The sequence below is a fragment of the Macaca mulatta genome, chromosome 11, assembly GCF_049350105.2.
Source record: "Macaca mulatta isolate MMU2019108-1 chromosome 11, T2T-MMU8v2.0, whole genome shotgun sequence".
NCBI lineage: Eukaryota > Metazoa > Chordata > Mammalia > Primates > Cercopithecidae > Macaca > Macaca mulatta.
In genome coordinates, this window is record NC_133416.1 from 112421729 (window position 1) to 112442507 (window position 20779).

General features: G+C 36.5%; 2 protein-coding genes across 9 annotated transcripts in view; one reads left to right on the forward strand and one right to left on the reverse strand.

Annotated features, from left to right (window-relative positions):
- WASHC4 (WASH complex subunit 4) overlaps window positions 1-10038 on the forward strand; it is a 63601-nt gene extending 53563 nt beyond the window's left edge. For both annotated transcript variants that reach the window (XM_015152660.3, XM_077954837.1), the window contains 5 exons: window positions 329-476; window positions 3996-4092; window positions 5052-5248; window positions 5579-5678; window positions 7779-10038. In XM_015152660.3, coding sequence (XP_015008146.1) covers window positions 329-476; window positions 3996-4092; window positions 5052-5248; window positions 5579-5678; window positions 7779-7846 — 610 coding nt within the window. In that variant the 3' untranslated portion in view covers window positions 7847-10038. The remainder of the gene's footprint in view (window positions 1-328; window positions 477-3995; window positions 4093-5051; window positions 5249-5578; window positions 5679-7778) is intronic.
- Window positions 10039-14228: 4190 nt separating this feature from the next.
- The window catches only part of APPL2 (adaptor protein, phosphotyrosine interacting with PH domain and leucine zipper 2), a 70990-nt gene continuing 64439 nt past the window's right edge, over window positions 14229-20779 (reverse strand). For 4 of the 7 annotated variants that reach the window (XM_077954840.1, XM_077954838.1, XM_028829821.2 and 1 more), the window contains 4 exons: window positions 18470-18506; window positions 18137-18277; window positions 16986-17033; window positions 14229-15379 (listed from right to left, as the gene is read on the reverse strand). In XM_077954840.1, the coding sequence (XP_077810966.1) occupies window positions 15245-15379; window positions 16986-17033; window positions 18137-18277; window positions 18470-18506 (361 nt within the window). In that variant the 3' untranslated portion in view covers window positions 14229-15244. The remainder of the gene's footprint in view (window positions 15380-16985; window positions 17034-18136; window positions 18278-18469; window positions 18507-20779) is intronic. The other 3 variants (XM_077954839.1, XM_028829822.2, XM_077954842.1) reach the window with 1 other exon arrangement.

The window sequence follows — 20779 nt, forward strand, 5'->3', positions numbered from 1 at the left end:
TTAGAGATTTAAGGGGAAGAGGAAATTATTTACAATGAAGAGGAGTTCTACAGGCCTTACTGTGGGAAGAAGAAATACGGAACTATTATTTTAAGTCCCAAGATGTTCTAATAGTCTATTTTTGGGACTAAATTTACTAATATTGATCAGTTTTCTGTCCGTAAGAAAATGAGTTTATTCTGAACTCCAAGAAAATTTGTTTAGAAGTGTCTTATAGTGTTTCCTGCTTTTTGAATGTTCTTATGTAAATTATTGAGACATGGATTTTTTTTTCAAAGCCACGCTTCTTTTGCTCTAGAATAGAAGCAAATAATTTTTTGCTTTTTAGGCATTTGGATTCAGTCCTCAGTGATCACACACGAAATTCTGCTGAAGGCACAGAATATTTCAAAATGCTTGTAGATGTTTTTGCTCCAGAATTTCGAAGGCCAAAGAATATACATCTCCGAAATTTCTATATAATTGTTCCCCCTCTGGTGAGTATTTCCAGAACCTAAAATGAATTAAAAAAAAAAATAGGAACAAATAGATCTGGTTTCTTTGTAACATGAAATGCATACAGACTACACTATTAATTTCCTTGTATATAAAACTAAATGTGATCTCAGTGAATGTGACATAGAATTTTTACTTGTTAGCTGTGCTGAAGGACACTTACTTATCGTTAGATTTTTTTTTTTTTTTCTGAGATGGGGTCTTGCCCTGTCATCCAGGTTGGAGTGCGGTGGTGTGATCATGGCTTACTCAGGCTTGACCTCCTGGGCTCAAGCCAGCCTCCTGCCTCAGCCTCCCTAGTAGCTGGGACTACAGGTGTGCACCACCATGCCTAATTTTTGTAATTTTTTTTTCTTTTTAAGATACAGGGTCTCACTGTTACCCAAGCTGGTCTTGAACTCCTGGACTCAAGGAGTCCTCTTGCCTCGGCCTCCCAAAGTGCTAGATTACAGGCATGAGCCACCACGTGTGGCCTAAGATAGATTCTTATTTTTTAAAATAATTACTGGAGAAATTTGAGTGTTTTTTAAGTTATATGAGTATATGCCATAGAATCTTTGGGCAGAATTATTAATATATAATCATTTTAAGTGCTTAATGTAGACTAGCTGTTATTATAGTTTTTTCTAACACATTTCTTTTTTTTTTTTTTTTTTTTTTGAGACGGAGTCTTGCTGTGTCGCCCAGGCTGGAGTGCAGTGGCCGGATCTCAGCTCATTGCAAGCTCCGCCTCCCGGGTTTTTACGCCATTCTCCTGCCTCAGCCTCCCAAGTAGCTGGGACTACAGGCGCCCACCACCTCGCCCGGCTAGTTTTTTGTATTTTTTAGTAGAGACGGGGTTTCACCGTGTTAGCCAGGATGGTCTCGAACTCCTGACGTCGTGATCCGCCCGTCTCGGCCTCCCAAAGTGCTGGGATTACAGGCTTGAGCCACCGCGCCCGGCCTCTAACACATTTCTTAAAGCATATTGTTTAAAGATAACTTCTCTCTATTCAGTAGTAAATACTAACATGTAGACTAAATTTTTAATGCTTCTTAATGTGTTCTTGCTCTAACTCTGTAGTTGCTATCTAAAAGTAGTTCAAGTTATCAAAAATTGCATTATAAAAACAGCTGCTGGCCGGGTGCGGTGGCTCAAGCCTGTAATCCCAGCACTTTGGGAGGCCGAGACGGGTGGATCATGAGGTCAGGAGATCGAGACCATCCTGGCTAACATGGTGAAACCGCGTCTCTACTAAAAAATACACACACACACACAAAACTAGCTGAGCGAGGTGGCGGGCGCCTGTAGTCCCAGCTACTTGGGAGGCTGAGGCAGGGGAATGGCGTGGACCCGGGAGGTGGAGCTTGCAGTGAGCTGAGATCTGGCCACTGCACTCCAGCCTGGGCTACAGAAGGAGACTCCGTCTCAAAAAAAAAAAAAAAAAAAACAAAACAGCTGTTCGATTAGGGAAAATGGAGTTAAGAGTTTAAGAGGTATATATTAGTAATAAAGAGTGGTTTTCGCTTAAAGGTTCCTATAAGGTTTAAAAAAAAATTGTCAGTAGATAACTTTAAAAATCTAAATATCGGCCGGGCGTGGTGGCTCAAGCCTGTAATCCCAGCACTTTGGGAGGCCGAGACGGGCAGATCACGAGGTCAGGAGATCGAGACCATCCTGGCTAACACGGTGAAACCCCGTCTGTACTAAAAAATACAAAAAACTAGCCGGGCGAGGTGGCGGGCGCCTGTAGTCCCAGCTACTCGGGAGGCTGAGGCAGGAGAATGGCGTGAACCCGGGAGGCAGAGCTTGCAGTGAGCTGAGATCCGGCCACTGCACTCCAGCCTGGGCGACAGAACAAGACTCCGTCTCAAAAAAAAACAAACAAAAAAAAAACTGAATATCACCCAGCAGTTGAAGCTCTTTATTAAATTTAAATTTGATCAAGAATAATGACTTTTCATATTACTGCTCAAGTTGTTAACATATCTTCTTACATATTAAAACCATTATTACCTATTGAAAGTAACTAATAGCCTGTAAACAGCTTTTTTCCATGAATTTTGTTTCTTTTATACATTTGTTAATTTTCTATCATAATTGTATTTTAACTGTGATATAGCAAAAAATGTTCATATTCATCTGATAAGAATCTTTTCATCTCAAGATGGTGTCAAACTGGAGGGGAGAGTGTCTTATTTGGTAATACTAGAGTTAACTTGGAGTGAGTTCTCACCATATTTTTTAAATTTGAAGGGCAGTGTACTCAAACCATTGTAGACAGCAGTGAACCCATTGGTAAGCTTAGGGAAAAGTCTAGAGTTTTACAAGGCAGTTGTTAGAAGTCGCTTAGTGATGGAGAAAACAAAGTGGATTAAGAGCACTACAAAGAAGTATAGAATCCTGTCCTTGTACTTGAGTTTGTAGTGTAGTTCCAGAAAAAAGACAAGCATAAATGAGATTTCTAAAAAAGATTGAATTAATGATTGATGAAAAATTCACAAGTAGGTGATTAATTGCTGAATAAGTTCCACAGTCAAAAAAATGAAACTTGGTTTTGTTTCCAGTGTAGGCTTAGCACACTGTATATCATAATTAGTTTTTAAACACTTCTGCATTTACTCTTCTAGAGCTGTGCTATCCATGTGTAGTCATATGTGGCTACTTTAATTAAAATTTCATAAAATCATAAGGCAGGGCGAAAAAAATAAAAATACTTTTTTAAAAATTAAAAATTCAGCTTGTCAGTCACACTAGCCTCATTTCAAGTGTTCTGTGGCCGCTTGTGATTAGTGGCTTACTGTATGTACCGGATGGTGCAGATACACATTTCTGTCCCTGCCAACAGTGTTGCTCTAGACTCTGGACTCTAGATAGTAATCATTTGTTTAATCATAAATACTTAATAACGCTGGTATATTGTAAGCTTCAGTAAATCTTTGTTGAATAAAAGATAAGATTAGATAAGGCATTTTGGAAGAGCTGAATTTTCAAGAGACGTACTGTTTTGAGAACTTCACACCTAAGAACATGAAAAGAAATAGTATTTTCGAATGAATTAGGTAGATGTAAGTAAGGACTGTCTTGCCTGTGTTTTTAAGAGTATTTGTGCTTTGAAGTAAAGCAGGCCTACTTTAATAACTCCAGGTTCACTTAATATATGACTTTGGGTGAGATAATAGATCTCCCAAAGCTCAGTGTCCTTCTCTGTAAAATGTGCATAATATTTTATAATGAAATATACAAGGCACTGTTCTTGGGTTAAGTAGTGATTGAGTGAGTGCCCATATTTAAAGGACTTGGAAAGGAGAGCCATGAAGATACACTTGTATAGATTGTATCTTCACCAAGAGAGCACCTAAGGCAAATGTTTCAGATGAAAAGGACTGGAACCTAGATTCTATTCTATTCTATTCTATTTATAGTGATTCTATTTATAATTTTTGAAATGTCTTTTTTAGGAATTCTGAAGATTTTCTTAGTAAAATTGTTTTTCTGACATCTTGTTACATCTTTTTAGACCCTGAACTTTGTAGAACATTCCATTAGTTGCAAGGAAAAACTAAATAAAAAAAATAAAATTGGAGCTGCCTTTACTGATGATGGCTTTGCCATGGGTAAGTTTAATGGAATTGTTTTTCCATTAATTTTATGTTGACCTTGTAATGGATTCTTAGAAACATTTGCTTGAGAATAGGTCTATATGTTCTTTATAGATTTATTTTTCATGAGCATTTTTTACTATGTTTTTTAGCTGGAATATGTGATTGACAATACTTGTTTTCTATAGTTTATAACTTATTTAATGCCTTCTTAGTATTGCTAATCACTTGTCTACTTTGGCCTAATATTTAGGCTTTGTTTTTGTTGGGGTTGTACAGTTTTAACATCTTATATTTAGTTTCTCTGGTTTCCTTGTAGCTTCCTCAATTGCCATCTTTTTAGCAGTCGAATTGTTTTTGTTTTTTTCCTTTCTTTTTGAGGCAGGGTCTTGCTCTGTCAGCCTGACTGGAGTACAGTGGTGCAGTCATGGTTCACTGCAGGCTTGACCTCCTGGACCCAAGCGATCCTCCCACCTCAGCCTCCCAAGTATCTGGGACTATAGGCACGCATCGCCACATCTGGCTAATTAAAAAAAAAATTTTTTTTTTTTAAGAGACAGGAGTCTCACTATGTTGCCCAGGTTGGTCTTGAACTCCTGGGCTCAAGAAGTCCTCTAGCCTCAGCCTCCCAAAGTATTGGGATTATAGGCACAAGTCATGGAAATTTTTATTCTTTACCCTTACAGCTATATCGTTTCTCCAGGTGATTTATATGGCCATGGTAGTTATTTGTTTTCTTCTTAATTGAGTTGTCTTTAGTTTGTTATACGTCTACATTGGTTTTAAGGAGGAATTAAGCCATTTTGTTAAACCTGTCGTTCATTTATGCTGTAGAATGTAACTTGAAAGGGGACAAACTTAAAATGCTAGGAATTACTACTCAAAATGTTTAGTGTTAGGAATTATTGGTGAAGGAGTAGAATATGACTTCTGTACTCACTGTAATTTAACCTTAGTTTTGCTGATGCCTGCAGGTGTGGCTTACATTCTAAAGCTTTTGGATCAGTACCGGGAGTTTGACTCACTTCACTGGTTCCAGTCTGTTAGAGAGAAATACCTGAAGGAGATCAGAGCAGTTGCTAAGCAACAGAATGTGCAGTCGGCCAGTCAAGATGAAAAACTCTTACAAACCATGAATCTCACTCAAAAGCGACTGGATGTCTATCTACAGGTAGAGGAGCCTAAGAGTCACATCTGCTTTGACTTACTGTTTGATATCCATGACTTCTTAATGTCTGAAAAGCAGAAGCCATATAGAAACCCCCATTTTCACAAGTGAAATGAATAGTGGCAAAAAGATTATATTTTAAAATGAATGCTATTTGGAAGCCATTTGACTCAGATCTTAAAAACGGGCGGGTTACTTATTTCAGTTTCTGTATTTGTGATTTCCACTAGAGCTTTTAAAAATAATAAGAGGCATAAAAATGCATATATTTTTGGTGTTTTGCCATAATAAGTATTTTTGGTTTTTATTTCAAATTTTTTAAATTTACCTTAGGAATTTGAATTGCTATATTTCTCACTGAGCAGTGCAAGAATTTTCTTCAGAGCAGACAAGACTGCGGCTGAAGAAAACCAAGAAAAGAAAGAGAAGGAAGGTCAGTGAGTGGTTTAAATTTGGAAAGACCAATAAATGTCTTGAGTAATAGATAGTAATGTACCATTTTATTTGGTCAGACATCCAGCTTCTTTGTCCTTTTGGAAAATAACACAGACCTAGCAAGAAGTCTTTTTAAAAAAGTAAAGCCTATATAGATCTTGTGTGAAATTGAAAAGGAATTTATATAGTTTATGCATGTCACGCTTGGTAACCCTTTAAGCCCTTGTTCAGGATCATCTGCTTTTAGTTTAAATATACTTTTCACAAGTTTGGTTTTTCTTTCATGGCCCAAACTGTATTAGATTTGAAGGAACAAATTAGAGGAGGACAGCTAAATGTTGCTGAAGGCAGAGCTGCTGCTGACTGATGTTGACTGAATGAGATGGGACAGATGATTAAAGAAGTATAAAATCATAGGGGCTATTTAGTTGTAGTAAATAGCATTCTGCCTTCTTTCATAGTCAGGCCCTGGAGACTCAGGCAGTATAACCATAATAACTGATAGTGATTTCAGTGAACTTCAGTCATTAAGGAAAGGATTCTGTCCATTGTATTCTGTGTAGGATGGTGGAAAGGAATCTATACTTTTTAAGGCATAAGAGCATTGCTCAGTGTTTCATATATAACGTCCCCATGTTATATTTCTCTCTAATTTGAAATTTAGGAATAATCATCTTCTCTGAGGAACAGATGTTTCCCTTTTCTGTCATGGAAATCGTATAGCGTACATTTCTCTTTGCTAGGAGGATCAATAGTAGATACAGTAACTAGTTGACCGTTATAATTTTCATGTTTACTAGTCTCCTTTTTGTCGTGTTTCATGAAGTTTTCATAAATCAAGATAAAAAGCTCTTCATAAAACAAGATGTTTTTGTTAATCTTATGTTAATTTTTAAAATATACCTTTTTTCTTTATATATATAGAGGTGACTCATTTGGATAGACCACTTAGATGAACTACCTTATTTCTTGACATTGTTGCATAAATTAAATATTACTTACTAATATTACTTATTAGGTGCGTATCCAGGCATTTTTTTGAATCCAGACTAAATAAACATGCTTGAAAAAATTGTTTCAGCTTATTAATCCGGAAGATATTCAGTATTAAATGAAAATTTATACATACTACATTTGTGTTCATTTTCAAGGATAAATTAGCAAAGCCATTTGAAAGAATTTGAATCAATATAAATTATGAAGAAACTCAGTGATTGCCTCAGTTCTACCCATGTGTTTCATGATGCCAGACCTTTTCCCCAGCCCATGTGACTGGGAAAACTGTGAGTCGATTGGACATTTGCTTTCAGGCTAAAGCATTAAAACAAAACAAACAGCCCTTCAGTCTTATGGCAGTGGGATTTCTTGCTTTGGCCTGTTCCTCTTAAGGAACTCTCCGGGGTTGCAGTTGTTACATATCACTCACATCACTGTTCTAAGACTATTTCAGCTTGCTCAGAGATATAGTCAGAGTTTCTGAATACATTAGTCAAACAGTCTTTGTCTGTTAATGAAATATGAACACATGACATTTTGCACAAAAAGCCAGGAATTCATTCTGTCAAAAACAGTGAAAAGCTGCTTCATTTAAAATTATTTTAAGAAATAATATGTATTATATATAATTTATTATAATAAGTTATAAATACAAATGGAAAGTTATTCATTCTGGATAGTTTTGATATGTGAGTTTGCAGCCATATTCCTACCAGGAATGACAACATACTATAATGGTCCTTTCTTGGCCCAGCTAGAGGAACTGGCGTGAGGGCAGCAGGCCTTTCTTAGACCAGCAATGTCAAGATTCCTCAGGACAAAAGAGCCCATGTGGTTTGAAACCCCACCCCAATGCAGTTCTGAACTCCCTCAACTCCACCTTCATTAAAAACCAGTGGAAACAATTGCAGTGTTTAGCCTAGATTTAAAAAAATTTTTAAATATAAACAAGGTATAATTTGTGATGTTAGAGAAACATTTGATGGATGCAACTGTAATTTGAAGTTTGGCAATATAGCTCTTCCCAAATTTTTTTTACTTCTTAATTTATTGTTTAAAAGTGAACATAAATACCCATTATTATCTTCACTCATGCTTTCAGAAGAAACTAAAACAAGCAACGGAGACCTGTCCGACAGCGCTGTGTCTGCTGATCCTGTTGTGAAATGATACCGATGGTATTCACTGCACATATGATGAAATCGTCAGAATTGTTAAAACAGTGGAATGGATAAACTATTGATGAATTGTTTCCTGGGTCATATCTATGGAAAATAGATGTTACAACTCTTAAAGGCAGTGCTTTAAAGTGAAGTCCTTTCTGTTTCCAAAGGCTCTACTTTCAAAGGTTGAGAATGAGATTTTAAAATTGGATTTTTGCCTGGACTTGAGGGTAGAAGATGTTTCTATTTGATGTGAAGTTATAAAAGGGCAAATCCAGATTCATAAACTATCACCTCGGATTTCTTGTAATCTCCATGTTTGTAATTTGTATTTGCATAGATCTTTGATCTATAGTTATTTCAAGTCATGGGAAATTCAATGCATATACTATATACAGCCAGTAAATACATGCTTAACAAAAGGAATGAGCCTGAAATTCATGAAGAATACATATCAATATTCTCATAAAAGGAATATATGAAGATGGCTTTGATACTAGAGGTGAGGCACAAGTGTTTTATGTACTCTCACTGTACAGTATAACTGATGATCATTCTTTCATTGTTAATTTCATGTGACTCACAAGAGCTGCTGATGTCTTTGATGAGACATTTTATAACTAGTTTACATTGCTTTGAGAACATTTAACCTCCAACAGCTGCTTTAAATTTAAGATTTACTTAGTACTCAGAAAATTCAGATAAAGCCATAGAGTCCTGTTTGAAGTTTCACTTCTATTTTGGTTGAAGGCATGATGTATGATGTCAGAAAAAAAATTGAATGAATTATTTCTACATCCAAACTCAGGTTTCTTCTACATTAGATTGAATTGAAATTTTGGTGATGGTTTGGGTAGACTTTTTTTTTTTATATCAAGTATAATTTAAGACAACAGATTAATAATTACACTGTTCAGGCTTTAAAAAAAAATACCACTGTGAGAATAAACAGCCAGTAAGATACATCACTTACTGATTTTAAAAGTACAGAAAGATTTGAGTAAATTTCGTACCCCGCAAGTGTTAGTTTTATTTTTGTAAAGGTATGTAAGTTATTAGTTAAATGGTTAATCATGGCCTTTTAAAAATATAATAAAGTGATACCTTTACAATGAAGACAAAATTTAAAACTTTCTAATACAAACATCATTTTGGGAAATGCTTGATTTTTTTCTATTGCATTTGTCTGCAAAACATTTCTTTGGATAAATCCTGCAAATGCTTCTAACGTTATTCTTTGATTCCAGCTTTTAGAATGGATGTACAATGCCCTGTTTGTACTTACTGGTTAGGGTCAGGGTAACTTGCCAGCCCAGGATAAATACTTTAATTGTTAAAAGTCAGAAGAGACAGAATATGTAGGAAATGTTTTTTGTTTATTATGTAAACATGGCTTACAGAATTATGAACAGTGGATAGATTAAAGGCATTTAATATTTGTAATCCATAATAACTGTAGAAATGGCCCTAAAGCATGCTGCATAATTAATAATTTATATTTTCATTATGTTTATATGAATGATCTTGCATTTGATTATATCAAATTCGTCATCATTTTATAGCAACAGTATTGTTTTCTCTGTTTTTCTTCTCTAACTTCTCTGAAATCATCTCCTATTAAGGGATAGAAATTGTTACTAGAAGAGAATCACATGTTCTCTGGTCATTATCCCTACACGTGTAAATTATTTTATCAATACGATAGAGTTCACATGCTGACTCTCTGGATACCTACAATTAAGAAGAAAATGACAGACAACTATTTTTCCTTTAGGTTAAAATAATGTCACTGCAATCTGGATAAATTATAAGTTAATGTATTTGAAATAAGATCTTGGAAACAAGCATTTAAATGGTGTCAAACTGCAGAGCAACAGGGCTTCAGTATATTCACACCTAATACGTTCATATGTACATTTCGATGATGGTTTTTCTTGATAACATATTAACATTGATTTTATTTTTTCAGACATACTGTAATTTAAAAATAAATGTGAGCGTTTGTTTTAAGTTCACAGAAAACTTAATGATAATTCAGATTCTCAGGAATTAAGGACTAACCATAACATTGTCAGTTCTAATTACATTTTGTAAAAGATGGCAAGTTTGTTACCTCACTTGAGTGGGGTTTCCCTCTTCCCCCAATTCTAAGAGAATATAATGTGTATACTAAAACATTAATAAACATAATTTTGAAAATTTCCTTCCCCTGGATGTTTATGTTCAAAATTGAATGTCATAAACCAGTAGTTCTTAATATTAACCTTTTTGGGGTCCCACTTAATTGAATGAAATGAAATCTATGGAATATTTTTTTAAAAAATGCATGCACATAGGTAAAAAATTTGAAGTATAAAATTGGCTTCTGTCAATGTATTCCAGGTGAAAGAAAGGTATTTTCCTTTCCTTTATACATTTTTGATCTTTCCAGAGCTTTTTTCCAATAAAAAGAACCAATATGAAGTTCTTTAAATCCTAATCCTGGAAAGGGATTATCAGTATGCAGTGTTTAATGTGAGTAATAACTATAGTGCTATTTGCAAACCTTAGTTGAACTAAAACAACACAGTAGTCTCCCCTTACCCGTGTTTTACTTTCCAGTTTCAGTTACCTGTGGTCAGCTGTGGTCTGAAAATATTAAATGGAAAATTCCAGAAACAATAAGTTTCAACTTGTGTATTATTCTGGGTAGCATGATGAAATCTTGTGCTGTCCTACTCCATCCCGCCTGGGACGTAAGTCACCCCTTTGCCCAGCATCTTCATGCTGTATGTGCTACCTGCCCATGAATCACTTGGTAGCTAGGTTGTCAAATTATTAGTGTTTGTCTTCCAGTAAGCCTTATTTTACTTAATAATGGCCCCAACGTGCAAGAGTAGTGATGCTGGCAATTCAGATATGCTATAAGAGAAGCCTGAAATTGCATACTTTAAGTGAAAACATGAAAGTTCTCGGGAAAGAAATCATATGTGGGGTGGCTAAGATCTGTGGTAAGAATGAATCTTCTATCAGTGGCATTGGTGACAGTATTTGTTAGTTGTTCTGTTTCATCATTAGTTATTGTTACTGCATCTCTTACTGCGCCTAACTTATAAATTAAACTTTATCATAGGTATGTGTGTATAGGAAAAAACACAGTATATATATGGTTAGATACCATCTGCAGTTTCAGGCATGCACTGGGGGTCTTGGTGTATCCCTCTCAGATAAGCAGGGACTACAGTAATAACAACAGAGCCTTCAAAATATTACACTGGAGATGAGATACAATCCTGTTAAATACTACCCTGCAGAAATCATTCTTGGTAAAGTTAAGTCTGGTTGCTGTTCCTTTTTTCATCTGAGGCAGTAAATTTGTAAGATTGTGGGAAAGATGAGAAAATATTGGATACTTCATGTTGCTCTTTTATGCTGAGTCTGCTAAATGTAAAAGGTAGACTTTAATTGATTTTAATAATTGTAACAGGGTTTTCTTTCCAGCTTCACATTGCAGACGTTTCAGAAGATGACATTCCTTTTTTAAGGGAAGTTTTAATGCCACATATATATTTTTTTTAACAAAGGCTTTTAGATGTTCGGAATACTTTTAATAGGCTGTCAAAGATGTGAAGTTTAAAAAGGGAATCCAGAATAAGTGGAAATCTGTAGAGATTAAGCAAAGGCAGTGAACTCGAGATGGTGATGGCAAAGTTAAGAGTTCAGCTTATAACACAGGTCAGCATATATATATAATGTATAAGAAAAGTTGGGCAAGTAAGTATTTTCTTTTCAGTAGTTTGGCTCCTCTTTACCACTCAGTTTACCTGATACCTCCATTTCCCATTAGTGGAGATATACTCAGGAATGTAGATGAAATTTATTCAGTCGATGCAGATCTGATACCATAATTCTTGGATCATCTCTGCGGACTATAAATACATTCTGTAGGTAAGAGCTACATGTAGTCAACCATTCTTTAATAATGCCCTCATTTAATGGGGGAAGGAGTTAACTTTTATACCTAGAAGCACTTGTCTTTATCAAATTAGTATTAAAGTATTTAATCTTTTCAGAATCTGTACAAAAGGTAGCAAAGTATTAAGGATATTATGCTTTAGGTTGATACTGCTACTGAATTGTCAAGAGCTTAATGTATTGAGAAATATTTGGATTGCTTTGTATCTGGTTCTCTCTTGAGGTCTTCTGTATATAGCACAGAGTGTTTAGAAGCATCGACTCTGGAGCCAGAACAATTTGAATCCCGATTTCCTGCTTAGGAACAAATTCCTTAATACCTCTGTGCTTCATTTCCTTGTGCAAAAGATGGGATGATAATGACAGTATGTAGCTTATAGGTTGAGGATTAAATTTGCATAAAACACTTTATATATTAGGAAACAGTAAATATTAGCTACTATTTGTATATACTATAAACGTTAGCTCTTACTATATAACTTATTTGTACTCTTATAGGTAGAAATAAACTTGGCATATAAATAAGCATTAGGTGTTACTACTATTTTAGGTGGAACGATTGAAACTAAAGTCTGTATTTGACTTTAAGTGGGTGTCTAAAGAACTATTCCTTGTTAAGTGGCTCAGGCAGATGTAGACAAGGTAAGGAAGGCCCTGTTCTTCCCTAAAGAAAGTAGTCTGATGAGTATGTGAGGCTAAATCAGCCTGGGAAGTGGGAATTGGTAAGAATAGCTGGCTTCTAAAAAGGTCCCATTTCCTCTCTTCCCGCCTTTCATTTACCATGGCACTTGTTAATCTTTCAGAGCACTTTAATGTGTATTAATACAATTTCAGTAAGTGGAGAAAAGGGGCAAATCATCCACTAGTTCTAAGTTTTAAAATTATTTAAAAATACTCAATGCATACAAGGTATATAATATGTATTATACTATTTGAAGAATGAAAATAAAGCACTTGGAAAGAAGCTACCATATCCTTTAAGAACACCTCACTCCTACAGTTTCTGCCTGAGGAAACCATGTGAGGGTTTGGTGTTAACCATTCTCTTGCTCTTCCCTTGTTTTACAACTGATTGTATATTCCTAACTATTGATAATATTGCTATGTTTCAGTTTTTAAACTAAATATAAATGGGATATTATATGCTTCTGTAACTTTTTCAGTATTATTTTAAAAATTCATCCACGTTGATGCATATAGCTGTAGTTGAGCATTTCATTACGTGAATACAGCTATCTTCTGTCGATGACATCTGGGTGGTTTTCACTTTTGGGATATTGTAAACAACGATGCTGTAATCATTATTGAACGTGTCCCTGGGTCCAGGTGTTTCGAGTTTCTCTGGGCTGTGTACCTGCAAGTAAAACTGCTAGGTAGTAGGGCAGGTGCCCTTTCAATGTATTGGACAGAATGCCATACTGTTGTTTCATCCCAGCAGCAGAGGAGATTCCCCTTTGCTCCATTTCTGCCAACAGCTGAATTTTTGCAGTCTGCTGAATATAAAATGTTTCTGTGGTTTTAATTTGCATTTTCCTGATTACTATAAGGAGTCTGTTTCTGTTTATGAGCACTTTGTCTTTTTTAATGTATGAAATGCCTTCATGACTTTTTTTCAATTTATCTTTCTACCTGTAGGAGTATTTTATATATTCTGGATGCTAATTTTTTGTTGGTCTTGTGTGCTTGCTAGTAGCTTTGGTTTAGTTGTGTGTTTTCATTCTCTGTGGTGGTTTTTGATGAAGTTAGTTTTAGTGGACTGAATTTCAGTCTTTTTATTTTTCCCTAATGATGCGCATGCTTTGTGTTTTATTTAAGCCGTGCAGTCTTTTAAAATGGTGGATTAATAAAACAACTTTTATACTCCAAAATTAGGTTAACATCATAGGATCCATTTGAAATGTATACAGAAATGTATCGTGTTTCAGTTTTCAAACTAATAATTGTTTAGGACTTGAGTGAGATTATACCCCTCTCCCAAAAAAGTCTAAGCAAGAAAAAAAAAAAAACAACGTTCAGGGGACTGTGGCTCTTGCAGTCTGTCAGAGAACCAGTTGATCTAAAGCAGGTATGTCATACAAATTTGTAATGCATTAGTGAACAATGAATTAATAATTTTATGGTGCATAATTTCATACTGGCTTAGACTGACTCACTATGTCTTTTATGGTGTATACATTTCAAATGGATCCTATGATGTTAACCTAATTTTGGATTACAAAAGTTATTTTATTAATCCACCATTTTAAAAGCAACACCTTTAAAAATTTTAGCAATGGGATCACATATTCTACTCATGTTGACTGGAAGTATTTTTTGATACTATATCCCCTCTGTGATTTCATTATGCCCTAGTTTTTGGGAAATTAAATGTTAAAGCTATGGAGCTGACTTTAGTTTTCTTCCAGGGATGTTCCAGAAAATAACAACAAACGAAAGAAACAGAATAATTTTTATTGCTAGGTTAATTCATTACAAAGATAATAATAGTCTGTTGAACTTAGTTACAGTTAAACACACTGTACCAATTCAAAATCATTATACTAGTTTCATAGAGAGGAGGGATGGGGGAGTGGGCTGGGGTTCCAGGAATTGGAAGTATCAGGGTGGAAATAGGAACTTTATACCAAGCCCCATGACCAGCTGTGCTTCAAGTGAGTTTTAAAATTAATTGGTCCCTTCCTTGAGGAGGGTCTGGCTCAGAAGAAACAGGAACTGGTAGAGCTGCACCCTGTCCACAGTGATCCACTACTAAAAGTACTCATACCTAGGAGGACCTTAAACTTCTGAATGCTGGTTCAGTAACCTCCATTATAAAATCAAACATCTTTTGTGGTATTCATTTTTTTATTGCTTGATGTCTGGAACAGTTATTGGAACTAGACCTGCATCACGCATCTCTACTAGTGCTTGGGCCTCAAAGCAGTGCTCATCACCTAACTGCACAAAGAAATGCTATTAGGTCCAATTATGAGATAAGCTGAATTATAAATACACAATTTTCAGAACGACAGGCACTTAAAGCTCATTAAGTAAAATACAAAAATAGATTATATTAATAGGAAATATTTAGTGTTCATCAAATTGTAAATCTAGGCTTTTGCCATTTTTTAAAAAGGATACTGGCAACTGAAAAGAGATGACATTCATATGAACAATGCATTTTTCAAACTTTTGTTCTGAGCGCTGAACAATCTTAAGAAATCTTAGCGCGATCTAAGAAAAAAGACTTACCACAAAGCACCTAAAATAACATTTGTAGATGGGTGGGAACGCTGTCAACCATTTCTTAGTTTCCCTCCCAAGTCTCAGTATCAAGGCATCAAGATTACATTCCACAAACGATTGTCAGCCTTCGGAAATCAGGTCAGTGTGCCTGTATGTCAGAGAAGTTGAAAACCCTTAGGAGGTAGCTCTCCTTCCTGTTTGCTCTTCCCCTACAGGCGCAAGTGAGTTACGCTTCAGATTCTGCGCCTCTATGTTCACTTGAATTTCCATCATTGTCATCTGGTTGATCGTTTAACAGTACATATTTTCCATCATTGGTTAGTGGTATGGACAGCATTAATTGAGCCAGTGCTTCTGGATCCTGAAGTTAGGAGAGTTTAAGAGGGAAAAAAGAAAAGGCTTAAGATGCATTTAAACCCCTTTGGCCTGGCTTTCAATATGTTGTGTAATCTAGTCTTATTTCTCCTGACTCTTTTGTATGTGTGCCTTCAGCTGAGTCTCCTTGCTTCTCAAACTCAGGCATGTCACTTCTAAAATCTAGACTGTTTTCCTCTGAGCCAAAATATTGTTTACATAGTCAATTCATATCATCTTTCCAAAGATTCCATAGAGGAACTTCCTTCACATAACTTTTATCTTCTATATCTTTAAACTCCTTTCTTTTCTCACATTTAATCTATACCAGAAGTTGGCAAACAATGGTCATTTGGCTAACCACTTGATTTTTATTGGAAAACAGCTGTGCCCATTTATTTACATACTGTCCATGCTGCTGCTTTTTTTTAATGTTTTTTTTTGGGGGGAGGGGAGACAAGAGTCTCGCTCTGTTGCCCAGGCTGGAGTGCAGTGGTGTGATCTCAGCTCACTGCAACCTTTGCCTCCCGGGTTCAAACGATTCTCGTGCCTCAGTCTCCCGAGTAGCTGGGACTACAGGTGTGCGCCACCACACCCGGCTAATTTTTGTATTTTTAGTAGAGATGGGGTTTCACCATGTTGGCCAGGCTGGTCTTGAACTCCTGACCTCAGGTGATCCTCCTGCTTCTGCCTCCCAAAGTGCTGGGATTACAGGCATGAGCCACCACGTCTGGCCTGCTTTTGTCTTATAATAGCAGAGTTGAATTTGTTGCAAGGGAGATAGCCAAAAACAAAAGGCCCTTTATAGAAAAAGTTTGCCAACTTTTGACCAATGCCATTAAATACTAGTTTGCAGTGCTTGCCATTATTTCATGTATGTGGACTTAGTCCTTGGTCTTCCTTACCTCTCCAACAGACTGAACTGCACTAATATGGTAGCCACTAGCTACATGTTACTATGTAAATTTGAGTTAAATTTAAAAATCCAGTTCCTCAGTTACACTAACCATATTCAATTGGCATATTAAATTGTGCAGATATAAATCATTTCCATTACTGCAGAAAGTTCTGTACATTGCTGAACTAGAAGCCCCCTGGGGGCAGGGACTGGGACTGTATCTGTCTTCTTCACTACTATAATTCTGGAGCTTTTCTTATACAAACTAGGCTCTCAAAAATTTGCTGAATGAACAAAAGATTAGAAGCTGCTGAAAGACAGGGAGGTCTCAGAGTCCTCATTTCTTAAAAGCTCCCAGGTGATGTCTGTCAATGCCATGGGGCATGTGATCATACTCTGAGAAGCAAGGCCTCAGAGCACATGGTGGGTCCTTATCTATCATCTTAATCTGAAAGAAAGGAAATCTAGCCAACTAGTATGCAAGCAAGAAAACAGATAAGCAAGAGCTCCAGCAGTTATAAGAAGTCCTCATGTGTTAACAGTGAACATGGAACCAGCTGATCAAAAATGTCTGGTGGTTAGAATACTTAAAAGGAAATCCCAAACTTGGCCACACTTTCCAGTGAACATCACTTTTCTTTTTGAAAAGACTCTTAGTATGTGTACACAGATGTGTTTTGAGTAGCTACTAAACCAGCACTAGAATGCATCTTACCTTCTGAACCGCAATAATTTCTTTTCCCAAATTAATAGCATAACATATCTGCAAAAGACAGGAAAAGTAGTGATTGGCAAAGGTAGAGAAGGATAAAATTTTAGAACAAATGTGATTTTGAAGTACAGTGAGGTCACTGTGCTCACTGTTCCCACTTGGGAACACAGGACCTGGCTGCAGAGCATCACATAGGGCTGGGGGCATTTGCATCCAACTGTCCTGACCTCTGTTGCCAATTTATGCCATACAAAAAATATTCCAGGTAAGTGAAACTCAGGTTAATTCCAATGTTTAAAGTTTTTAATAGGAATTTTTTTTCTCTCTTAAATGTATTTAGCCATGACATGTTCATATACACAATGGCAAACATAATTTACTGAAAGAAGAATTGGTTAATTATGATAAATTCTAACTCGCAGATATAGTCAAAAGTTTTTCATACTAAACCAACAGCTTGTGTGTACTTTTCTTTTTTTTTTTTTGAGACGGAGTCTTGCTCTGTCGCCCAGGCTGGAGTGCAGTGGCCGGATCTCAGCTCACTGCAAGCTCCGCCTCCCGGGTTTACGCCATTCTCCTGCCTCAGCCTCCCGAGTAGCTGGGACTACAGGCGCCCGCCACCTCGCCCGGCTAGTTTTTTGTATTTTTTAGTAGAGACGGGGTTTCACCGGGTTAGCCAGGATGGTCTTGATCTCCTGACCTCGTGATCCGCCCGTCTCGGCCTCCCAAAGTGCTGGGATTACAGGCTTGAGCCACCGCGCCCGGCTTGTGTGTACTTTTCTAATATCTTCCTTGGTTTGCTCTCTGAGACTAAATTATTCTCTACTGTAGCATTTGCCTTAATTTTTTTTAAAGAACAAATTCGAGGGGAACTGCTTTCAACATTTCCTTATATCCTGACTAAATAATATGTCTTGCCATCAGAGTTCTTCCTCATTCACCCTATTCTGGTTGGTAGGTATTTTCCACAGAGAAATTTAAATCGAGTTTTCTTTCAGTGAGGCCTTCTTAGGAGGTATTAACTGAACTCCTGGATGGAGACATGCAGAATAATCAACTAAATATCCAATGAGGTAATGCCAGAAAACTCTTTTAAAATGGACTTGTTTGGACTGAGATATTTATATTATGAGATCTTCACATGAAAAAGAGACCTTTTCGCCTTCTGAGTTGCTTTCAAAAATGTATGTACTCAGAGATTCTTCTCCAGTGGATTCAGGAATGCGGATGACAAAACCAACCAGTCTCTTGTTTTCTTGATGAGCAGCAAATTGTGTGACACTGGTAAGTTCAAACTGGGGGAAAAAAAAAGGAAACAGATCATACAACTACTAGAATTAAAAACTGACAAGGTTACTCTCTGGAAAAGTCATGAGAAAAAGTGTCCTATTAGTGGCAGATCTTTATTAAGTGCCTAGGCTGTGTTTAAGGTAGATACAAAGGTGAATTAAGGAGTAATCACTAATGAACCTGTATGAGGTACTTACATTGGCCCTTGATACTTGAGTCTGTGGATCTATCAACCTGAAATTTTAAAAGATACATTATATCACAAATGTTGGATAAACTGAATATTCCTAGAAGAGTTTGTAGAAGTCCAGAATAAAATAAAACAAATTCCCCCAAATAGAGAGAGAGAGAAAGCCTGTTTGAGGATGAGGCAAGATAGCTCTGTGTGACCACGTCCTGCTTTCTGCCTTTACGGAACCTGTGTAGCTAAAGCTCAGGGTATCTATCATGGAAGATTATACAGCAAGTAGAACATTTAACTTCACAGGATTCTGCAACTTACCCAAAAAGACAGCATTATAATTCTCAATAGATCTGCTATATAATATGGATGGATTATATTCTGTACAGCCTCCCTCTCAGCAAACATCCATTGGCAACTTTAATGTCCCTGGAGTACTAGATCAACTTAGTCTAAATTTAACATTCTTGAAAAAGATGGGGTAGGGGTGAGAGAATACTGAAGGGCTTTTGACTCTTCAGTTTGGGTAAAAGAGGAATAATGTTTAACAAGGTATTCCAGAATATATTTCCTTTTTTTTTTTTGTATTTACTATTTATTTATTCTGAGACAGAGTCTTGCTGTCACACAGGCTGGAGTGCAGCAGTGCAATCTTGGCTCACTGCAACCTCTGTCCCCCGGGTTCAAGTGATTGTCCTGCTTCAGCCTCCCGAGTAGCTGGGATTACAGGTGTCAGCCACCATGCCCGGCTAATTTTTGTATTTTTAGTAGAAATGGGGTTTCACCATGTTGGCCAGGCTGGTGAACTCCTGACCTCAGGGGATCTGCCTGCCTCAGTCTCCCAAAGTGCTGGGATTACAGGCATGAACCACCACGCCGGGCCTTCAGAATATATTTCTTTAACAGTATTTTAAGCATCATCTAATAATCAGGTTGACATATCCTAGAAAATAAACTATATGAGAATTTATTCCTATCTTAGATAAGTAGGTATAAATTTCTACTGTATTGTACTCGTGTTGGAATAATTAACATGGTATTATAAATTATTACTATACGTTTTATAGGTCAAAGCAAAAATATAGTTTGTGGAAAAAATGGTTATGATTCCATTTATCTGTTAAATGCTCAGATCTATAGAGATGGCAATTTTAGTGGTTAGTGGTTTCCTAGGGCTGGGTGGGTTGCCAGGGGATAATGGATATTCTTTCTGAGGTGATGAAAATGTTCTAAAATTGATTGTGGTGATGGTTGTACAACTCTGAATATACTAGAAACCATTGAATTGTACATTTAAATTGTATGATACGTGAATTATATCTCAGGAAAACTGTTACCTCCCCCCGACCAAAAGGCTACAGTTTGAAATACATGCAGTTATACTTATTAAACCGTAAGACTTAGAGAACTCGAGATTGAGTGTTCTATCCTGGCCCCTCACCTGATCTTATGCAAGTCACCGGGACTTCTTAAAACTGGTTCATCTGTAAAACTGTGGTAAGAATCCCCACTTCCAAGAGGTGGTTATACAGTTAATGAGAAATGTGTATGGGAATTTAAGTAGACAAAGCTTAAGAAATGTTACTTTTATGTCCCTATTAATGGGTATGAATTTAATTTTTTGAATATAGATCATAAACAATTTCCCTCAAGTTGGAATAACTTTCATAGGTATTTTGTAAAATTCCCTTATAAGTGAAAACTTAATACATGCATATTTTGTGGGTCACTTTTAGAAGTTTGCTGTTTAAATCAGGTAACCTAGATTTCTCTTTTTTTATTATTATACTTTAGGTTCTGAGATACATGTGCAGAACGTGCAGGTTTATTTCATAGGTATATATGTGCCATGGTGGTTTGCTGCACCCATCAACCCATCATCTACATTAGGTATTTCTCCTAATGCTATCACTCCTCTTGACCCCACCCACCAACAGGCCCCAGTGTGTGATGTTCCCCTCCCTGTGCCTATATGTTCTCATTGTTCAGCTCCTACTTGTGAGTGAGAACATGTTGTCGTTGATTTTCTGTTCCTGTGTTAATTTGCTGAGAATGATGGTTTCCAGCTTCATCCATGTCCCTGCAAAGGACATGAAGTCATTCTTTTTTATGGCTGCATAGTATTCCATGGTGTATATGTGCCACACTTTCTTTATCCAGTCTATCATTGATGGGCATTTGGGTTGGTTCCAAGTCTGCTATTGTGAATAGTGGTGCAATAAACATAATGTGCATGTGTCTTTATAGAATGATTTATAGTCCTTCAGGTATATACCCAGTAATGGGATTGCTGGGTCAAATGGTATTTCTAGTTCTAGATCCTTGA